The 20,348-nt window shown below is 38.0% G+C and overlaps 1 protein-coding gene across 1 annotated transcript in view; it reads right to left on the bottom strand.

Moving 5' to 3' along the window:
* LOC101627333 (protein FAM122C) overlaps positions 1–19,936 on the bottom strand; it is a 57,218-nt gene extending 37,282 nt beyond the window's left edge. Inside the window, 4 exon segments of the mRNA XM_012727078.1 lie at positions 5,475–5,507; positions 13,750–13,828; positions 19,393–19,595; positions 19,833–19,936. Coding sequence (XP_012582532.1) covers positions 5,475–5,507; positions 13,750–13,828; positions 19,393–19,508 — 228 coding nt within the window. The 5' untranslated portion in view covers positions 19,509–19,595; positions 19,833–19,936.
* Between the last annotated feature and the right edge of the window lie 412 nt (positions 19,937–20,348).

The raw sequence follows: 20,348 nt of genomic DNA, 5'->3' as shown, positions 1-20,348 counted from the left end.
AAGATGGGGTATAGGTATGGCAAGAAGATTCACCAGAAACAGAATGGGGAGCAGAATAGGCAGATCAACAAAGTACACTGCTAGGAGGAGCAATGGGTGAGACAAGATTGGTCTGCTGGTCCATGTGGATCACCTGCAGGGCAGGGATAGAACTTGCAATGAAGGGGCCATGGCTTGGCTTAGATTCGCAGTGCAGCGCTCCAACCTGCTGCACCACCAGAGAGAGCCACACAGTTATATATATTTTTAAAGACTTATTTATTTGTTTGCTTGTTTTTTTTTTAATTTATGAATAGAAGAACTAGGGTGTAGGCCAGAGGTGTGGTAAGTAAGAGGATTCACCAGAGATGAAATGGGGAGGAGAACAGGCAGATTTACTGAAACATACTACTAAGGGGAGCAGCTGGTATGATAGGAGAGGTCTGCTGTGCCATTTGTGGATCAGCTCTCTGACTGGGGATCGAACTCAGTCCATAGTGGTGATAGCACTGAGACTTAATCCCTATACCACCAGGGAGGCCCCACATATTTTTAAAAATAACCCACATATGAAAACACAGCCTGTGTTTATCAATTGGGAGACTTATTATTGTTAAGATGGCAATACTATTCAAAGTAATCTACAAGTATAGTGCCATTTCTATGAAAATCTCAAAGACATTTTCTGGAGAAAGGGAAAACCCCATCCTAAATTTCACATGGGATCTCAAGGGACCCTGAATAGTCAAAAAAAAAAAATCTTGAAAAGAAGAATACACTTGGATAAATCACATTTTGTAATTTTAGAGCATACTAAGGAGCTACAGTAATCAAAACAGTGTGATACTGGCACAAGAGCAGATATATAGACAATGGAATAGAATGGTCCAAACAAAAAACTTTGTATATATAGTCAGTTGATTTTTTTCAACAAAGGTTGAAAGGATAGTTTTTTTCAACAAATGGTGCTGGGAATAATGAGCAGACACATGTAAAAAAATGACATTGAAACCTTTCCTTATAGCATATATGAAAATTAACTCAAAATGAAACCTAAAAATATAAAATTCTTAGAAGAAAATAGGGCAAAGGATTCCCAACACTGGATTTAGTGATGATTTCTTGAATATGATACCAAGAGGATAGATAATAAAAGAAAAAATAAATTAAGTTGGATTTCATAAAAAATTAAAACTTAATGCATAAAAAGAGGCTATCAAGAGAGTAAAAGGACAATCACAGAATTGGAGAAGTTTTTTGCAAATCATATATGTAACAGGGGATTAATATATAGAATATATAAAGAATTCCTGCAATTCAAAAATAACAACAAATACAGACAAATCAATCAAGACATGCACAAATGATTTGAACAGAAATTTCTTCAAAAAAGATATACAAGCGACCAATAAACACATGAAAATTCCTTGAATCATTTTCCATTAGAGAAATGCACATCAAAAGCAAAATGAGATACTAAATCCTACCAATGACACTAGCTATTATTTAAAGTATATGGAAAATAACAATTGTTGGTGAAATCCCAGCTTTGTTAACTTACTACCTGTGTAACTTCAGACAAGCAACTTAACCTGAGTCTCAGTTTCTTCATCCATATGAAGATGATGATAACAATGACAAGGAGCTATTAGTATAGTTCTCATCCCAGTACCTGGCTCATAGTGCAAATACAACCTAGCTATTTATTATTTTTCTTCTTCTTATTCAGTAGGGAATGGGAAGCCACTCTGAGCTTTGCAGAGGAGAGAAAAAGTTGAAAATGTAGTTTTAGAAAGTTATGTTGGTGTTGTTTGTGGAAGTCAGATTAAACTGGCAAAGATAGGAAATGTATTAGAATATTATTGCAGTAATCTGGACTCAAAGGACAGAAGGAAGTGGCCGTGGGAACAAAGCAGATGTTGTCAAGGAAGAATTAATAGGATTAGATGCCTAATTGGATACAGTAGAAAATAAGGATTAAAGATGAACATAGAGCTTTAAAAAAAAAAGATTTATTTATTCATACAGAACTGGGGTACAAGTCAGAGGTGCAGGGGTGGTGAGAGGCTTCCCAGAGACAGAGCAGGGAGCAGAACAGGCAGATCAATGAAGTACACTGCTGAGGGGAGCAGCGGGCATGTCAGGAGAGGTCTGCCGTGCCATGTGAGTCACCTCCGGGGCTGGGGATCGAACTCACACTGAAGCGACTGCAGCCACCTTGCAGTGCTGCATCCTAACCCGCTGTACCACCAGGGAGGACCCAAACATAGAGCTTCGAGCTTTCAAACTGTGTGACTATAACTGTTTTGATGCCGTTATGAAAAAATGAGGGAAATTGGGCAAGGTAGGTTAAAAAGTTAATCAGTTTTTTAAAGCAATGGAATATCAGTAACTTCAGCCAAATGTAATTGTTAGTATAATTTTCCCATTTAATATTTATGTAAATGTTTTCTTGTGAGAAGCTCTAAGTATTTTGTAACTCAATCAATAAGAACAAGTTTCCCTAGAACTTGGACAGAATTTTGCTTGTTGTTCTATTCATGAAAAGTCAAATGGAGAAAGACAAACACCACATCAGGTCACTCATTTGTGCTACAAAAAGAAACAAAGCAAACAAATGAACTAAGTAAAACAAATTAAAAAAAAAAGTTTAGACTATGAGACCCAAATTAGTGGTTACCAAAAGGGAATGGGATGGGGGGGTGGGATATGTGGGGTAAAAGGGGTCAATTGTATGAAGGGTAGAACTGAAATTTTTGTTGGTTTGTTTGCTTTTTAAGATTTATTTATTTATGCATATAGAACTGGGGGACAAGCCAGAGGTGCAGGGGTGGTGAGAGGATTCACCAGAGACAGACTGGGGAGCAGAACAGGCTGACTGACGAAGTACACTGCTGAGGGGAGCAGTGGGCTAGGCAGGAGAGGTCTGTGGCACACCAGAATTGAACATTTAGTGGTGAACTTAGTGTAGTATATGCAAACACTGATTTATAATAATGGACACTGGAAAAATATAATGTTATACTGCACCATTATTTCAATAAAAACTTTTTAAAAAGTTGAAGTATCAGTCAACATTAGTTCTTTTGAGCATTGTTAGTAGAAGACACTTCTCTTTTATCAGTTATATTTTCCCTATTTCCAAAACAAATTTGAGATTGTTTCTAATGAAATGATCACTAAAATAAGGATAAAAGGTTAAGGGCCATGTAACTGTCAAGGACACCTGTATGCTATAAACATAGGGTAAGGATAGTTGCTGCACTTTAGTACTAAAGTTAGCTTTAAGCTTTTTAAAATTCAAGGAAACAATGTAAATACTAAATTACCCACTTTAGCTCTCTGAAGGGGAGTATGCCGGAAAGAATTCAGCTGCCCAGTGCCGGCACAGTACTCAATAAATGATTGTTGAAAGTATGAAAGCATTTGTAAAGTAAAATAAAAATCACTTCTAAAACAAACAAGGCTATTCTCTTAGAGAACATTTCTTTATAAAAGAGACTACGTATTGAGCAGTGCCACGGAAAACTCAAAATCATATCATAGAAACTTAATGCCATTGTTTTATTAGATTAAAAATGGTGAAGTCCGTTAGACCAACTGTGAAACCTGGCAGGCAAAAGAAAATGCTCCAACACACTTCATCTATAACAGATAATATCTAAATTTTCCCTATCATAATCATGCCTGGTTTCTAGGCAGTATAATGTATCTTAACAGGTTTTATCTCATCACGTTTCCTTTCATTTGTGTTAAACCCTCTTTAATCAATCCAGTGTAGGTAAGATAAAAAGAAGACTGCAATGTATATTACTAAAGTTGGTATCTGTGAAGATTTAAACACAAGGGATGCTAGAAGTGGATAATTTTAAAAATTGATTTTACTTAAGATACTACAGAGAAAGACAACTTCTTACTGAGTACCAATGGTTTTAAATGCTATCTAACAAGTCAGGGAAAAAAAGGTGTGGCTACAAAGCAAAATACTATGAGCAAAGTGTTCAATTGTGCCCCCTAAAATAGCTATTATTTCCCCCCATTTCACTGAAAAATCAGGTGAATGCCTTCATTCATATTATTAGAGTGAACATTCAGAATATAATAAAATGCACATTTCTATCAGTTCAACAGCAAAAAAAATGGTTATAGAATGCATGTAATGAAACACACAACTAAAGATATCTATGAGACCATAAAACTACTAAAAATAAGTCTTAATTTTTCATCACTCCGTACCTAGATTGAAAGTGAATGTTATTTCTTTTCTCCTGTTTCACTCATTTTCTACTTACATTTCATTTTGAATGTCTACAATATATATTTTGTCACCAGAGAAATAAGTTTCTTTATAGTTCATATTACTAACCAAAGTTATATTAGTCTTTATTTCAAATTTCATATCAAATAGCGATATACAGTCAATTTATAAATTTTGGGGAAGTCCAAGAAACCAAACCAAATCAAACTGCACAGATAAGCCAGAGTTGCTGTGACTTCTAGTTTTAGATTCAGTCAATTAAGACTTTCTAAAATATACAATCACAAAGACAAAGAGAGTAAGAGTATTTTATCCACTAATAATAAATCAATGTTTTTATTCTAGGGAATAGGGGTGAGAGGGAGCAAGGAAAGGGAAGCTGTAGCTGGAGGTACTGAGGCCAGGATTACAAGACACTATGGCTTTTGTGCTGTCAAAGCAGGGAAAGGGAAGATGGGAAAGAATTCAGTTATTTGGGACTAAATCTTGGCTCTGACACCCAGTAACTCTGGACATTGGACTCATTACTAAACTTCCCCACCCTTTAGTTCCTGACCTTACAAGGATGTTGTGAGAGGAAATGTGACCCCAGATGTGGGTATCTATTATAATGCTAAGAAAATAATAAATGCTTCTTAATAGTTAAGCACCACCCCCTTGAATAAGTCTACTTGTAGTTGTGTCAAGATAAATCCCACCACCTGTGGTGGAGTGGTGATTTGACCTTCTGAGTTCTGTAGCTAATCCTTGGATAATTAAAAGGTTTAATTCTGTTTTATGCTTTTGCTATCAAACACACACACACGCACACGCACACACGCATGCACAAAACATAAGCCAGTGAAGTACAGAATGTCCCTGAACTCAGATCACAAAGAAGTGACACAGAACAATCACACACAGATCATTTTCATCTGTCAGATCTGAGGGGTTTTAAAAAACTTGAAAATTAATTTTTATATACAGTCTTCTTGAGATTCCCAAAGAAGCTAGATTCAAAGTAAGAGTACACGGTATTTTTGGAAACCAACAATTTATTAAAATAGCTATTAACCCAATAAACACAGGGTTTCTTAGTTCCTTTTGGTTTTGTTTTGCTTTAGAGAAGCCATTCCTAGAATTAAAAACTTAATCAAACGTGACCTTTCTCAGAATTACTGAACCAGACATATTTTTAAAAATAAAATGAAATCTAATTTTTTAAATGTGCAGATGTTCATATTGAAGATATTCTTACCTGTTTGATTTGCTGAAGACGACGAATAGAAGTCTGAAAGGGAGAAGGTGGTAAAAATTTAAATTTAAAACAGAGAAGTTAAGCTTGTCTTAATGTTTTAATTAATTATTTCTAAATTATGTCACTGTTGAATTATCTAAAATATGAGTGCTTAATGCATGTTTCAAATTTTTAAAAAATCAAAACTCCAATTGAATGTTAACTGAAAATTAATCAAGTTTCTCACTCTTTCCCTACACACACACACACTAAAAATAACAAGATTATCTGTTAACGTAAGAAATATGGGCAAAACAAGAATAAAACATTTTATTTATCTTTCCCTTTCCAAAGCACTAGATCTTGAAATCACCTCATTTCTTGCCAGTTTAAGCCCATCATTAAAGCTTAGTGATAGGCACTGCGCAGAAAAGACTGAAAGTCATTAAGTCAGCAGCTAACTTTCCAAGTGTACAAAAGAAGCATACAATAACTGCAACAAATATCTTGGAATCTACTTGGAGAAACCAAACTTTCATAGTGTGGAATGACCTAAGACAGTCACTTTCAAGTAGTACAGCATATTTTTACTCTTGCTTACTCAGAGACTTGTTGTCTAGGCCTTTTCTCTTTTTTTTTTCTTTTCGTCTTTTCTCAAAGCTTTGAGGACCCAGATAAGAGAAAAATGAAAGAATGGAGGGATTGAAAGCCAAATGTAAAATGAGTCTTGAAAATTACCTTTAGAATTTATGTTCTTGCATCCTTGTTACCTCTTGAAAGAACAGGTAGTGAATTTACCTTACTTTGTATTAACATTGTATCTTAAAGAGGACATTGAGTTGTGCAGTCAAAAAGATTTAATGAGCACCTACCATATGCTAAAAACACTGTGCTAGGCTGAGGATCTAAAAGTAGGACCTTTTTCAGTCTTTGAGAAATTCAAAGTCTAGGTAGAGGAAAGTAGGCCATAGTAAGTGCCAGAACAGAGGTATTATTTGTGGGCAGTCAGAGAGAGATAACTGGCTTGCGGTATTAGAGAAGGCTTCACAGAGGGGTTAGGAAGTCATTAGATAGAGAAGAGGAGGCAGAGCATTTCAGCGAGTAGAGAGAGACGCTCAGGCAGAGGCGCGTTCAGGGTGGCTGAAACATCATGGTACACGCCATGGCATATGGCCAGAAAGTCAGTTTTGGGGAGAAATTGGCTCAAACCAAATTGTAGTTGTTGGACATTGGCCTATGTGCCCAACAGTAAACCTAAAACACAGACACCCCAAGTTCTTCAACCTCAAAGATTTTCTGTTTTGTTTTTTAAATTTCCATATAGTCATGAGCCGAGTTTGAGGAGGAGGTAAAGCTAGAGTGAGGGACATTTCATACATCTTTAATTTAAGATTCTAAAGATGTGGAGTTCTTCCTCTTCCTACTCCTCCCCCTCTGTAGTCTACTGGGTCTCTGCAATGTCAGCAAGAATGGCATTATTGTGGTTTGAACTATTTCTGTGGAATCCCACAGGATCAAATGGTCAAAGTGGATGACTTTGATTTTCCAGTGGGAGATTGTGTATCAATTCATCTTTATAACAAAAGACTCCACCTTCTGCCTACACATGCACTACGTGGACTAAGACCTGATGGACTTTCATTTATCTTAATTTTTTCATCATTTCTTCAAGTTGATCACCAAGAACTTTATCTAGAAGTAAAGTAATATCATAGTATCTGAGGGATAATAATTTCAGCTTAATCAGACGCCTTTTTTGTTACATAAGTACTGAATATCAACAAACAACTCCATGACAGAATTTATTTCTTCTCACTTTCAAAATAAGACAACTTCTCTACCTGTTAATCATAATGTTGCATTCGTTTATCTCTAGTTTGTCTGATGTAACAATATTCCTCAGCTACAGGAAAGGAGGAGGTGGCTGTTCTATTGTTTCTGATAAGTAGATTTTATTATGTTGATGCATTACATAAAATGATAACTTTACCAAACCAAAAATTCCATCACTACCCACGAATAGAAGAAGATGGAGCTCCAAGTAAGTGCAGTATATTGGGGTAGGTACCCCAACAACACTCCCACTGAGAGCTTAAAATGTCTTGGATGAAATTTGTTTATTGAGGTAGAGTTGATATGTAACATATTAGTTTCAAGTATAAAACAATGAATCAATATGTATATGTTTTGAAAAGTGATCTGCTAACTCTCAATTAACACTCAAAGGTATTTCACCTTTAAACAAGATCACATGGGTTTTAGAGGCAGCCCAACCAGAATACAAAGAATAATTTTGAGGGAGGAAGGAGAGGGACTCAAAACAGGGTCATAGGATTCATACATACATGATAATGAGGGTCTGAATGAGAAAGGAAGGAATGAAGGAGAGTCAGATTGAAGAACAGATCAGAAAGAGTGAGAAAACATGGGTCTCGGGCTTCTAACACAAAGCAACAGTTGGTGGTGGCCAAGAAGGTAGCAGGTAGGATAGGTTGGTGTGTGGGCACAAGAATATGTAGGATGAATGTTTTTACAATGTAGAGAGTCTGGATTTATTAGGTTTTAAAATGTATCATGACTTTTGAAGGGGCATATTAACTCGCTAATTATCTTTTGCTTAAGAAAATAGTAAAATTGTTTAGCTTTTTCTAATCATTTACTGGAAAGTGGAGGAAACAGCCAAAGTTGTAAAAGTCAAAATAGAAAATGTATATGTGGATAGCTGGAAATGTATTCCGTATAAATTACTGTTAAAATTCACCATAACATGTCATTATCATTAAACAGGGCTAACAAGTATTTCAATACTTATCGACTCTTTATAAGATTTAAGAAACTATCCTGTTCAGAGAGGAAGGAGAGATTAAACTGGAAAAGAAAAAAGCCAGAGTTATTATCTGCAGAGACCTTATAATCCAGACATGAAGCAAATGTTGTATAAAAGAAAAGGAAATGAGTGCTTGGTGGAGGCAAAGCAGGGTAGGAATGAAAAACCAGGACTAAGTGAATGGGCGTAGGGGTGCGAGATAAGAAAAGTATGGGCAGCATTGGAACTGGCATTTGCAGAATGAGGAGTTTGACAGCCTAAGCAAAGAAAGACAAAAGTGCCTGGCATGTTTTAGGAAAGATTATTAGTCCCATGTGAGCAGAATAGAAGACCCTGAGGCCAAGAGAATGAAGACACTGGAGATTGAGTATCACACTCAAAAAGTTTGAACTGCGGGAAAATTACCTACTTTGGTACACATAGAGGAGCAGATGGTACCTAACAGTGCCTTCCATTTACTTTTGGAATAGACATACTCAGATATTCATCACCACTGAGTCTGGTTCAGTTTCTATCCAAAAGAAAGGTAAAAAGACAGAAGTGGGCCCTCCTTGGTGGTGCAGCAAGTTAAAGCACAGCACTAAGAAGCTAAAGCCACTTCAGCATGAGTTCGATCCCTGCCCTGGAAGTGATCCACATGGCGTGGCAGACCTCTCCTGACCCACCCACTGCTCCCCTCAGCAGTGTACTTTGTCAGTCGGCCAGTTCTGCTTCCTACTCTGTCTCTGGTGAATCCTCTCACCACCCCTGCACCTCTGGCCTGTACCCCCATTCAGTCTGCATAAATAAAATAAATCTTAAAAAAAAAAATAAGCCACTATCCTTAGTACCAAAAAAAAAAAATAATAAATAAAAAGAAGAATGGAAGAGTTATAGACTACAGAATGACCAGGAACTTGGACTGGCTTATACTAACCGCATTCCAGATGGCTTTTCCAAAAAAAATTCTCCTGAGGCCTGACAAAAGTCAGGCAAACTTTTCTTGATAATATTTACATTCAAGGGATACAATGATTGTATGATTTGCTGCTATACGGGATATATATATAATGATTGTATGATTTGCTGCTATACGGGATATACGGGATAGTGTTACAAACAATATGAAGAGCTGCTCTTTCAAGCATCTATTTATATTTATATTAAATGCAACAATGAACATAATGCATGTAATATGCTTAGCACAGCATCTCACACATAGCATATGCTCAGTCAATGGTGATTATTACTATCACTTCTACCATTACTACCACCATCATCAAACACTTCTAGAATTCAATGTTTAATTAGCTATAAACAACAACTTGGATTATATGTGGTAGATTTATAAAACTAGGATGTGTTACCTATTCTTCATTCTTTTCCCTATCTGGCCTGTTATTTTAACTAATTTTTATTAGATGTTTATTTTTGGAAGCAGTTTTAGGATCACAGCAAAATTGAGCAGAAGGTACAAATATTTCTCTTGTTCTCATTTACACACAGAAAGAGGCTCCCCCCTTGTTAAAAGCCATACAAGGATGTAAATTCTTATAACAGATGAACTTACATGATTATCACCCAAAATCCATAGTTAACATTGAAGTTTACTATCGGTGTTGTGTATTCTATAGGTTTTGTACAAATGCATGCTACATGTATCTATCATTATATACTGTACCATAATAATAAGCACTTGTTATGTGCCACACATATTTTGTCTCACTCAGTTCTCACAACATTATTAATAATGTCTCCATTTTAAAGATTAGAAAAATGAGGCCAGAGAGATTAAGCAACTTGCCCAAGGTCATGCAGTGGGTAATTGCTAGATCTGGGATTCAAACCTAGATAATGAAGATTCATTGAAGCTACTCCTTGTTGGACATTCATCCTGTTGCCACATTTTGGCTCATCTTATAAATGATGCTGTGATAGCTCATATACTGTGAACAATATTTAAACTAGTCTTTGTACATAACCTTAATGAATTGTTTAGGATATGTATTCACAGATTTTGAACTTCTGAGTCATAAGGATGTGTCCTTAATCTGTTCTCCAATGAGCTTGTACTTTCCATGAGAGCCTTGTGGTTTTCTAATATTAGATATTATTAGTAGTTTAAAAAGTAGTTTTATGCACATTCTTAAGACATACTGTAAAAATAATTACTTTCCAAAGCAAGTAGAAAATATGAGTTATATACAGTTCTGAATATTCTCCCCGAATGCTCCCCTTTATTAGCATTGATCACTGAGAAGTTATGGAATGGCATGTACCAAATCTGAAAAATTTAGGTTTCCCTTCAAAACAAAACCCCTCAAACAGACAAACACACATCCTTATGAACAAGCAGAATTTTACGGAGGTTAATTAATGCTACTGATGCATGTATTGTCATCATTCAAATGTCCAAAAAGTTCTCAATAAAGAATGTAAAACACTTAAGTTTTATAACCTAAATGGAAAAACATATTACCTAAACTAATTATACATCCATATACTCTATCTACAGAAATTATGACAGTTTTGTTGTATTATGATATGTTATTTTTAAAAAGAGAGAAATGCTTGGTGTGACAAACTGTTCTAATTATGACAGACTTCCTAGAAGAGATTATCTTTAATTGATATCTAAGGGATGGGAAAGAACTGGTTTAGTTTTAGGCAAATGTTTAGAATTTTTTTCTGAAAAACTTTATCCAGGAAATCCGGAGAAGACTGCCTAACTGAAATTGATGACCTCAACAGGGATATACTATGAAATACTTGGAATAGGTATGACTTGACTAGGACTACAAGCCACAAAAATGTTTTTATATTGGACAAAATATTGAATTTGAATGATTATATGAGTAATAATGTAGAAAGCCATTTAGAGAAAAAAAAATCTTTCAAAAGAGAACTCCCCTAAAGATGACATCCTACAGATGGTGTTTGCAAGGGCATTATCATAGACAATTTTTCTACATGTACCAACATATTAAAATAGTTTCCTGAAATGTGAATAAACCTCACTAGTGTCTTGGGGAAATTTCCTATTGTGCTTTCTCTCATACTTTCAGGAATAAAAGTGCTTGTGAGTCTTGGAAGCAAGAGTCTCAGCGCCAAGGAATGGTGTCAAAGGTAGTGGTGAGGCAGAGTGAGGAGTTTGGGAGGGTCCTGGGTGAAGCCAACTCCCAAGCATCGTCTCCAGTGATTGGAATGAAGGTAGAAGGCAAGGTCATCGAGAAGAATTGTAAAGATAGTAGATTGTTTAAAATAACTTTTAAGTTTCCTAGGGTTACTATTTTTTTTAAAAAGATTTATTTACTTATTCATACAGAATTGGGGTACAGGCCAGAGATGTGGAGGGTGAGAAGATTCACCAGAGACAGAGTGGGGAGCAGAACAGGCAAATCGACGAAGTACACTGCTGAGAGGAGCAGTGGGGGGGCCAGGAGAGGTCTGCCGCACCATGTGGGTCACCTCCGGGGCAGGTGGGGATCGAACTCATGCGGAAGTGGCTGAAACTTCTTAGTGCTGTGCTTTAACCTGCTGCGCCACCAGGGAGGGCCCCCTAGGTTTACTATATTTAGCCCACTTCCTACTGCATTTACTAGAAATAAAACAAGAGTTATATGCTACATTATGACATCTCTGCCTAATTCCTGAAATGTGGTAAAGGTAGCTTATGACAATACTGAAAATGAACTAAATCTAGGGTAGAAGGAATAGGCATAAAGCAAGGCCAGGAACATGTTATCCTTCTCACTACTAGGTGGGCCACAAGTTGGGGTTAGAGTTTGTAGTGGTCACTGTGAAAAACAAAGCCTAATAAGATAAGTAAAAGTAGCTATTAAGATTATAATGGATGAATTGTTCAAGAAAAGAAGAATCATTTGACAGAAAGATGAGACATTTCTCCTGCTTCTGTTGGAATAGAGCAGGGTAAGGAGAGAGAAAAGACTGGACTGCACCAAATTCAACAGAAGTGCCAGGGAAGGAATTCCTAGTGATAGAGTGAGGAACTGGCATGCCAACTTCAGAGTTCTCAGGAGTAAAGGGGTTACTTGAAAGGAAGGCACAGACTCCATAATCAGAAGATGACCTCAGGTTTCTGCTCTTTAACAGTTTGAATACAATGATTCCTGATAGTGGTGAAGAAAATACTTGAACTTAATTAAGAGAAAAATTGTGAGATAACAGATTTTTAGAAGGTTTGGAAATTATACATCTTTATTTATGCATTAAGTGAAACCCACTGTTCTTCAACTCCTCTGTCAAAGCAATTGTTTTCTAAAATGCTATTTTACCTACATTGAAATACATGGTTTTTAAAAAAAGATTTATTTATATATGCATACAAGAACTGGGGTACAGGCCAGAGGTACAGGGGGTGAGAGGTAACTACTAATAACTGATATGTATACTTTCAACATCTGTAATTATATGTAAGCTCGTGCTATACCTAAGATTCTGAACACTGAGTCTAATTACTACTTATAAAGGTAACTGAGGTTGCTGAGGATGACAGAGGGGAGAGATGGAAGGAACCTGGGTGTCTAAAGACATCACTCAGACACCGAATTAACCAACTCTGGAAAGTCCTTTCCTCAAGACTTCTGGTTATTGAGACAATAAATGTCCCTTTGGTTTCGGTTGCTTCTAGTAGTATTTTGTTACTTACTCTGATTGATGTCTAAGTGTTGGTTATTTTTTTTAAAGATTTATTTATTTATGCACACAGTACTGGGGTACAGGCCAGAGGTGCAGGGGCAGTGAGAGGCTTCACCAGAGACAGAGTGGGGAGCAGAACAGGCAGATCGATGAAGTACACTGCTGAGGGAAGCAGCGGGCGGGTCAGGAAAGATCTGCTGGCTATGTGGGTGACCTTGGGGGCAGGTGGGGATCGAACTCATGCTGAGGTGGCTTTAGCTGCCTCAATAAAAAGATTCATATAGTGTATCATTTATTTACTTTGGCTTACTGATCTAGGAACATGTTCCCTATGTTTACAGGATAATGAGCAGATATGAGTTATGAATTTATGTGATGATGAGTGTATGTTATAACATCATGAAAAATAAACTATTTCCAGTTCAGTATAAAGGTGAGATAATTGTTAACCTAAAAGCATGAAAACTAAGGTTAAGAGAGTTTGTAAACTTTCCTTTCAAAAGTAGAGTGTTCTTCTAAAACTTGGAAACCAGATGGTCTTATAAATAAACATAAATCTCAATGTTAAATCCACACGGGATTAGAAAGTTAATTCTGCTGCAGCAAAACAATCATAACTGAAGTCAGTTTCCTTCAGTGATGTTTAGAGTGTTTTTCAAAGAGGAAACTTGTTTGAAATACATATTCTCAGGCCCTGCCGCAGGCCTTCTTAGTTAGGGACTCTGGGTTGAGAGTCAGTAGTCTATATTTTTACCAGTCTTTCAGGTATACGCTCAAGGTGGGGAACCACTTGTTAAGGATAATAGAACAAGTCTTATGCTATTTTCTTACCGGACAGTGTGGTGTCACAAATGTTGTACTATTTCTTCTAGTTTTTAATGATTCAGCATGCAACACTTGTGAATCATTACTAAGAAGAAAAAGAAAATATTTGTCATAGAAAATCCATTACAAAGTTTTTGAATAAGAAATAAGAGTTCAAATATTGAAATAGCAATGCCATTCATGTAAATGGCTTCTTTGGAGAGAGCAGGGCAGACATAGAAGTTAAGACACACACACACACACACACACACACACACAGCAATTGTAATAAAGTAAAATGAAAAACAACAAACAACTATAAACGAGAGGCATTCTACTGGGAGGAGAGGGGGACAGGATCAAAATCGGGATGGGAAGAGAGCACGGGACGACGGCAATGGCACAGGGGTGAATTGGTGGTGGGAAGGCCACAGGCATGACAACCGAGATGAAAAAATGCACAAAATGAAGGGTGATGTAAATAAATAAGTAAAGACAAACACACAAAGCCTTTCTGGTTGAGTTTCCAGTTTCCCTGAAAGGCAAGGAATTCTCAAGCATGCCCCTTTACCTCTAAGCATGCCACCAAGAATAAATATAGTTTATTGTGACTTTGGAAATACATCACTTTCTGTGTTAACCTGGAACTCTTTTAAATTTATGACTGGAGCTACAGTGTGCTGAGAGCAATTCCCTCTCAACTCCCAAGCTTTCACGTAAGAGGAATAGCCAATAGCGAGCTAACAACTGAGATTTTTACATTTGGTCTACTCAGTGTTACAATGTTTTTAAATTAGTTGCACACACTTGAAATACTGAGAGGTTTCATATAAATAATGCAGATTCCAGATTTCTGGCTTCTTTTGAAAGACTGCAGGATGTTGCCACACTGGGCCATATTCCCACATGGCAATGACGGACTAAAGCTGGGCCAGCACTGTCCACTGAAGATGGAGTGTTGTATGTCCAGCTTTGATGGTGCCCACCCCCCTGGCCTTGGTCCTGCTGAAGCTTATGAGCCTGAAGGAAGTCATCTGCTCCTTTGTCTTCTTTTTGTTAGTATTTTATTTTGAAAGCATTTAAGTCTCACAAAAAGTTGCAAAAAGAATAGAGGATTCCTGTGTACCTTTCATATAGGTAAAATCATCTTTAACTTTTTTTCCCACCTATATTTGATCAGGTGCCAGGTCTTTCAGGTTTTACCTCTACAATCTCACTTATATCTATCTTATTCTTTCTAGACTCCTTGCCAAAAACCAATTAAACGTCTTTTTACTTTTCCAATTAGACTCGAAATAGTCTAATTGTAGAAGAGCCTCCCTGCTGCTCTTTCCCTACTGTGATTCAGTAGGGAAGCCAGGCCCACCTTCCTGAAGAACAGCTTGGTCTCTAGCTCCAAACTTTCTGATTCTCCTCAGTACCTTCCAAATTTAGTGATGCCCTTTGCTATGATATTCAAAGCCCTCCATGATTTAGTTCCAGATGATATCTGGAATTCATGGATAAGGACGATTTTAAAACAAAATGTTGGCACAAACACGTTCATTATCATTTCCTTTTACCAAGTAAGGTCATTAAAATGTATATAAAACCATCGTTTCATTTATGAAAGGACATTTAGGCATTTTTTTAAAAGTAGGAGTACCAACTTCAGAATAAAGTAAAGTCCTGCCCAGGAAAGGATGATTGGCAACTATATTAACATATTCAAGTGTGCTATATTTTTTAAAGATTTTTAAATTTATGCATACAGAACTGGGGTACAAGCCGGAAGTGCAGGGGCAGTGAGAGGATTCATCAGAGACAGAGCAGGGAGCAGAACAGGCCGACTGACGAAGTACACTGCTGAGGGGAGCAGCGGACAGGTCAGGAGGTATCTGCCATGCCATGTGGATCACCTCCGGGGCCAGGGATTGAACTTGCACCGAAGCAGCTGCGCTAGCTTGCAGTGCTGGGTCCTTACCCGTTGCACCACCAGGAAGGGCCCCAAGTGTGCTATATTTAACTTTTTAAAACCATAGATTGATGCAAACATCACCTGGGGTCAGCACTGGTCAGTAGACAAACGTGGGGGCTGGAGAGGCAGGCAGTTGACCAACTTTCTAGAACACACTTAATCATTTTTGCCTTGAAGCTCATTCCATATACTTAGAATGCTGTTCTGGCTCTCGAGCCCCTTCTTGCAGTCTGCAGCTGCTTGATTAGTAAGGACTCATTTCAAACACTACCTCACCTAGAACCTTTTCCTTTCATCTTCACCAACCCCATTGTCATCTCTTTTTTTGAAGTCCCCTAGCACTTTCTTTCCTTCCCTAAGTACAGATCTTACTCTACCATATATTTGTTTATTATGTTAGAAGCTTTTTGAGCCTTAAGATACAACTTTGCTGTGTGGTAATTTGCATAGAACGGGCAGTAACTCAATGTTTTTTATGAGAGGACATATGTATAAGGAAGTCGGAGGGACACTAACGAGTTATATATTTCTACTATCTTTTCTGTGGGGGGTGATTTTTTAAAAAGATTTATTTATTTATGCATACAGGACTGGGGTACAGGCCAGAGGTGTGGGGGGTGAGAGGGTTCACCAGAGACAGAGTGGGGAGCAGAACAGGCCGATCCACTGAAATACACTGCTGAGGGGAGCAGCTGGTGGGTCAGGAGAGGTCTGCCACACCATGTGGGCTACCTCCCTGGCCAGGAATCGAACTTGTGCTGCAGTGGCTGTGGATAGCTTCATAGTGCTGTGCTTTAACCTGTTCCACCATCAGGGAGGGCCCTGTGGGGATAATTTTTAAAGCTGGCTATTATATTCCCCCTCAAGCGCTTGCTTGCTCTTTTTTATAAACAGTGAAAGAAATAATTGCAACAGCATATACTTCAGTTAGCATAAGTCACTCAACATGAGTTCATAAAAATCCTATGTGATATCTAGAACTGAGTAAAGTGCTATAAACTTGCAAAAAGGAAAAGGTAATTTAAGTAACTGTTCAGTGTGCCACATTAAATGATCAGTAAGCAGCTGTCAGTTATATTCCCAAAACAGTCACTGTTCAGGGTCACTATTCTTTCAGATCTTTAAGAGTTTAATAAACCAGATGGTTGGCAAAGTTGTTCTGCAATAGGACAGAGAGTAAATTTTTGAGCTGTGTGTGTCATACAATCTCTATTGCAACTACTCACCGCCTTTATAGTGAGCAAGTAACCATGAACAATGAGTAAACAAATAGGCATACCTATGTCCCAATAAAACTTTATTTACAAAACCAAGCAGCAGGCCAAATTTGACCCCCAGGAGTAGTTTGCCTTTCAAATAGAATTGAGGCAGTAACAGATTAAAGGAAGGATCAGGCTAAAGTTGCTTAAGGGGAGAAGGCACAGTCAGAAATCCAAGAACTTAATCTCTAAGTTGAATAAGCATCAGAGAATTAGTAGAAAAATCTACTACCTTTAAATAAAGTTTAATGACACCAGTAGTGCAGTCAGCCTATAAAGGACTAAAGAGTATAAAGAACCAAGAGGTTCAAAATTTTTGACATTGATATTTTTTATTAATACATGATGTACACAGAACAGTACAGCAACTTCTTAAAAGCAGTAATACTTGTATCAATGTTGCCATTAAGGAACTGATTTTACAAACAAAGCCTGGTACAAAAAGAGACTGAGAGTCTTTACATAGAGGAAGCATCAAACAAAACTGGAAAATTACTTAAGTATAACAATATTTAGTGAGACAAGGAAGCAAGTGCTGGAGGCCCAACTAGGGGAAAAAATGATTAAAGTGAACAGTACATGTACACCTGAAGAGAACCAAGGTGAAAACAAATTGCACTAAAACTCAATGTAATTGTACTCTAAATTTTTCTTATTGCAGTGTGACTTCTATGCCTATATACTAGTCTGGTCACATGAGCACAAATTATGCCCTAAGGAGATCATTTGGGAATGTTCCCTGACCTCAGGCATGTTGTCTACCATTCCTATGTTACTTCTTTTTAATAGACAAGCCTTCGGGCTTTGTCCACATTGTGGTGTGTCCTTATCTTCAACTTGTACTTGATTAATATGCAACTACCCTCACTTTTCTGTACAAGTTCCACTTCATACAACAGGACCACAAGGTATGAACTCCTCACTATAAGTTCTTAAACTACAGAATTCAACACTCTTAACTATTTTCTGATATAACAAAATTAAAAATTTAAATCATTTACAGAAGTATAAAGACATTAACTATGATTTCTCATTGCTTCCAGGACTTTGGGGACTGGGCAAGGCAGGCCTGGTTCCCTTCCCCAGTACTTATTAAACAGGGTCCATGTTCTCCTTCAAACACATTCTTCTATCATCTATATGCTGTGTATTTCATTCATAAACCCTTGCTATAAAAACATTCTCCCCAACTGCTTTCTTCTAACAGAGTGGGACCGTAACAGTTTACTCACAACAGGCTTAGAGTAAAAGCCTGAATTTATGGTGTTGTTCTCAATACAACATGCTGAGCCCCCCCAGCCTATATTCCTATCTGCTTATTTAAAAGGGAATATTATTTTTTGATCAATCTTAAGTTTGCTTTCATTTTTATGGAAATGCACTCTCTTACTCAAGTAGCCAGAAAACTGCTTTTGTTTAGCGTTCACTAGCTTAAATGCTGCTTAACGGTGGACAAAGCACTAGCTCAGGAGACACAGATTCCTTGGCCCTACAACTGTGTCTTTTTAGGGGTTTAGGGACCTCGGTTTCTTCATATGCTGAATATTGAGAGCAGATCTGATCTGAGTTCCTTCCTACTTGTGAATTGCATCTATCATTTGGTATCAATTTTTCAAATATCTTTGCAATGTATGAAGAAAGTGTTATATATTGGGATGTGAGATCCAGTATCTCACTTTTAAATTCCATTTTAAGAAATAAGCTTGAGTACTGCCAGAACTTCAGATATGTACAGAAATAACACTTAGCTATCAGTTAGGGCAATGTTTCTAAATCTTTGTTTTCATTATCAGCCCACTCAGGCACCTTTTTAGGCACCTTCCTCCCCCAGTGCTCCCTCTCTTGAACATTCCCACGAAATTTTAATACCACAGATATACTGCATATCTGTGTATGTATTTTATGCATATATATGCTTTGCACATTAAAGAAAAGTGTAAGTTTTTTTTTTTTTCAAACCACCCTCCCACCACCAAGAAACAAGTTGGGGGCAATATCAAACAATTTGAATACAAAATTTAAGTAATCATGTTTCTGTTCAAGTAAAACCTATATGTAGAAAAGGCCCAATATTATTTGCTTGTGACAGTCATTTCCATCTCAAGAGTGTGCTGGAGGTCAAAGTCAGTGGTGACAAAGCAGCAAAGACAAAAATCTACCTCCGCCCCGCAACTGGAAGTAAGGGTGGGAGTGCTCAGTTTCTTCAAATGCATAAGAAAGACAGGGGGTGAAGTTAGAAAAAGTAGTGCTCCACACGAATTGGTTGCTGCTTTCAGGTCCTGATGGACTGTCAAAGAGGATGAATGTTCAGGTTCGAAAATATGCCAACCGCAGGGCAAGGGACACCAGCAGAACGTGGATGAATAAAGGGGTGAAAATGCTATGGGGAGTCGCCCTCTCCAACTCTGGCCACCCACCCCTTGTTTGCCTCCTCCGTATCTCAATCCAGCTCACCCGAGCCCACAGATCCAAGGTTCCCTGTTGGATCTTTTCAGGATGTTGCCCTCTTTGGTGGTGGCACTCGACAGCAGCTCCAAGTCTACTTCCATTTTCTCCTGTGCCTTGTCCATGTTGAGGCAGAAGTCACTTCATTGGGTTGTCTCCAAGCTTTGTGGCTGTCCTTCATATACAGACAAGTCGACTAGGTAGGGAAATGACTGGGGGGGGGGAGAGAAAAGTAAAAATGGGGCGCTCTTAGACCATTGGGGTGCTCACCTTTGCAGCCAGCATACCTAACACAGGAGGGCACAAAAGTGGGGCAGGACACCTACCCGCCCTCCCAATACCCCCCTACCCCCCCACCCCCATTCACAGCCATGCTCCTGGTCCCTAATGCTGAGATTCTTCACCTCCAAGCCTAGAAGGAAAATAAGGAACGTCTTTTTCTTAATTACCTCTGCGAATCCACCTCTGCGAATCCTCCTTTATCTTTCTCATCCAAGCCAACTCAGGTCAGTTTTGCCGATCAAAACAAAACTACAACTTGCAGCCTTTCAGACTCTCTTCTGCGCCGCCCCTCTGCGCATGCGCCCCTTGTGGGGCGCACCGACGCCTGACTACTGCGCGAACAATGAGCTTTAACGCAGGCGCCTCCGTCAGCTACTCTAGGAGCGCATGCGCGGTCAAGGAGCCACCTTTTTCCCCCAAAAGTTAGTTCTCCGTGCTCTCTCCTTGGTGCATTCTTACTGCGTTTGTGCTTCTGCTCCTGTGTTAACCCTGCAATTGTTTAATCAACCCTTATTTTGAAAAGAAATAGTGGGAAGAAATAAGGTGTTTGGGCACGCTGTCCTTTCTGGATCAATGTCTAATACTCAATTTTCAGTTTTGGTTAGCCTATTCCCTATGATGGAAACCAACAAGCTTGTTAGGTCCTATGATGAATTTTTCCATCCTGACACACTACACCTTTG

Source organism: Condylura cristata, unplaced genomic scaffold (assembly GCF_000260355.1).
Source record: "Condylura cristata isolate star-nosed mole 26May11 unplaced genomic scaffold, ConCri1.0 scaffold00019, whole genome shotgun sequence".
NCBI classification, from domain to species: domain Eukaryota; kingdom Metazoa; phylum Chordata; class Mammalia; order Eulipotyphla; family Talpidae; genus Condylura; species Condylura cristata.
Note: the sequence above shows the minus strand (reverse complement) of the source record. Positions and strands in the feature narration are given on the sequence as shown.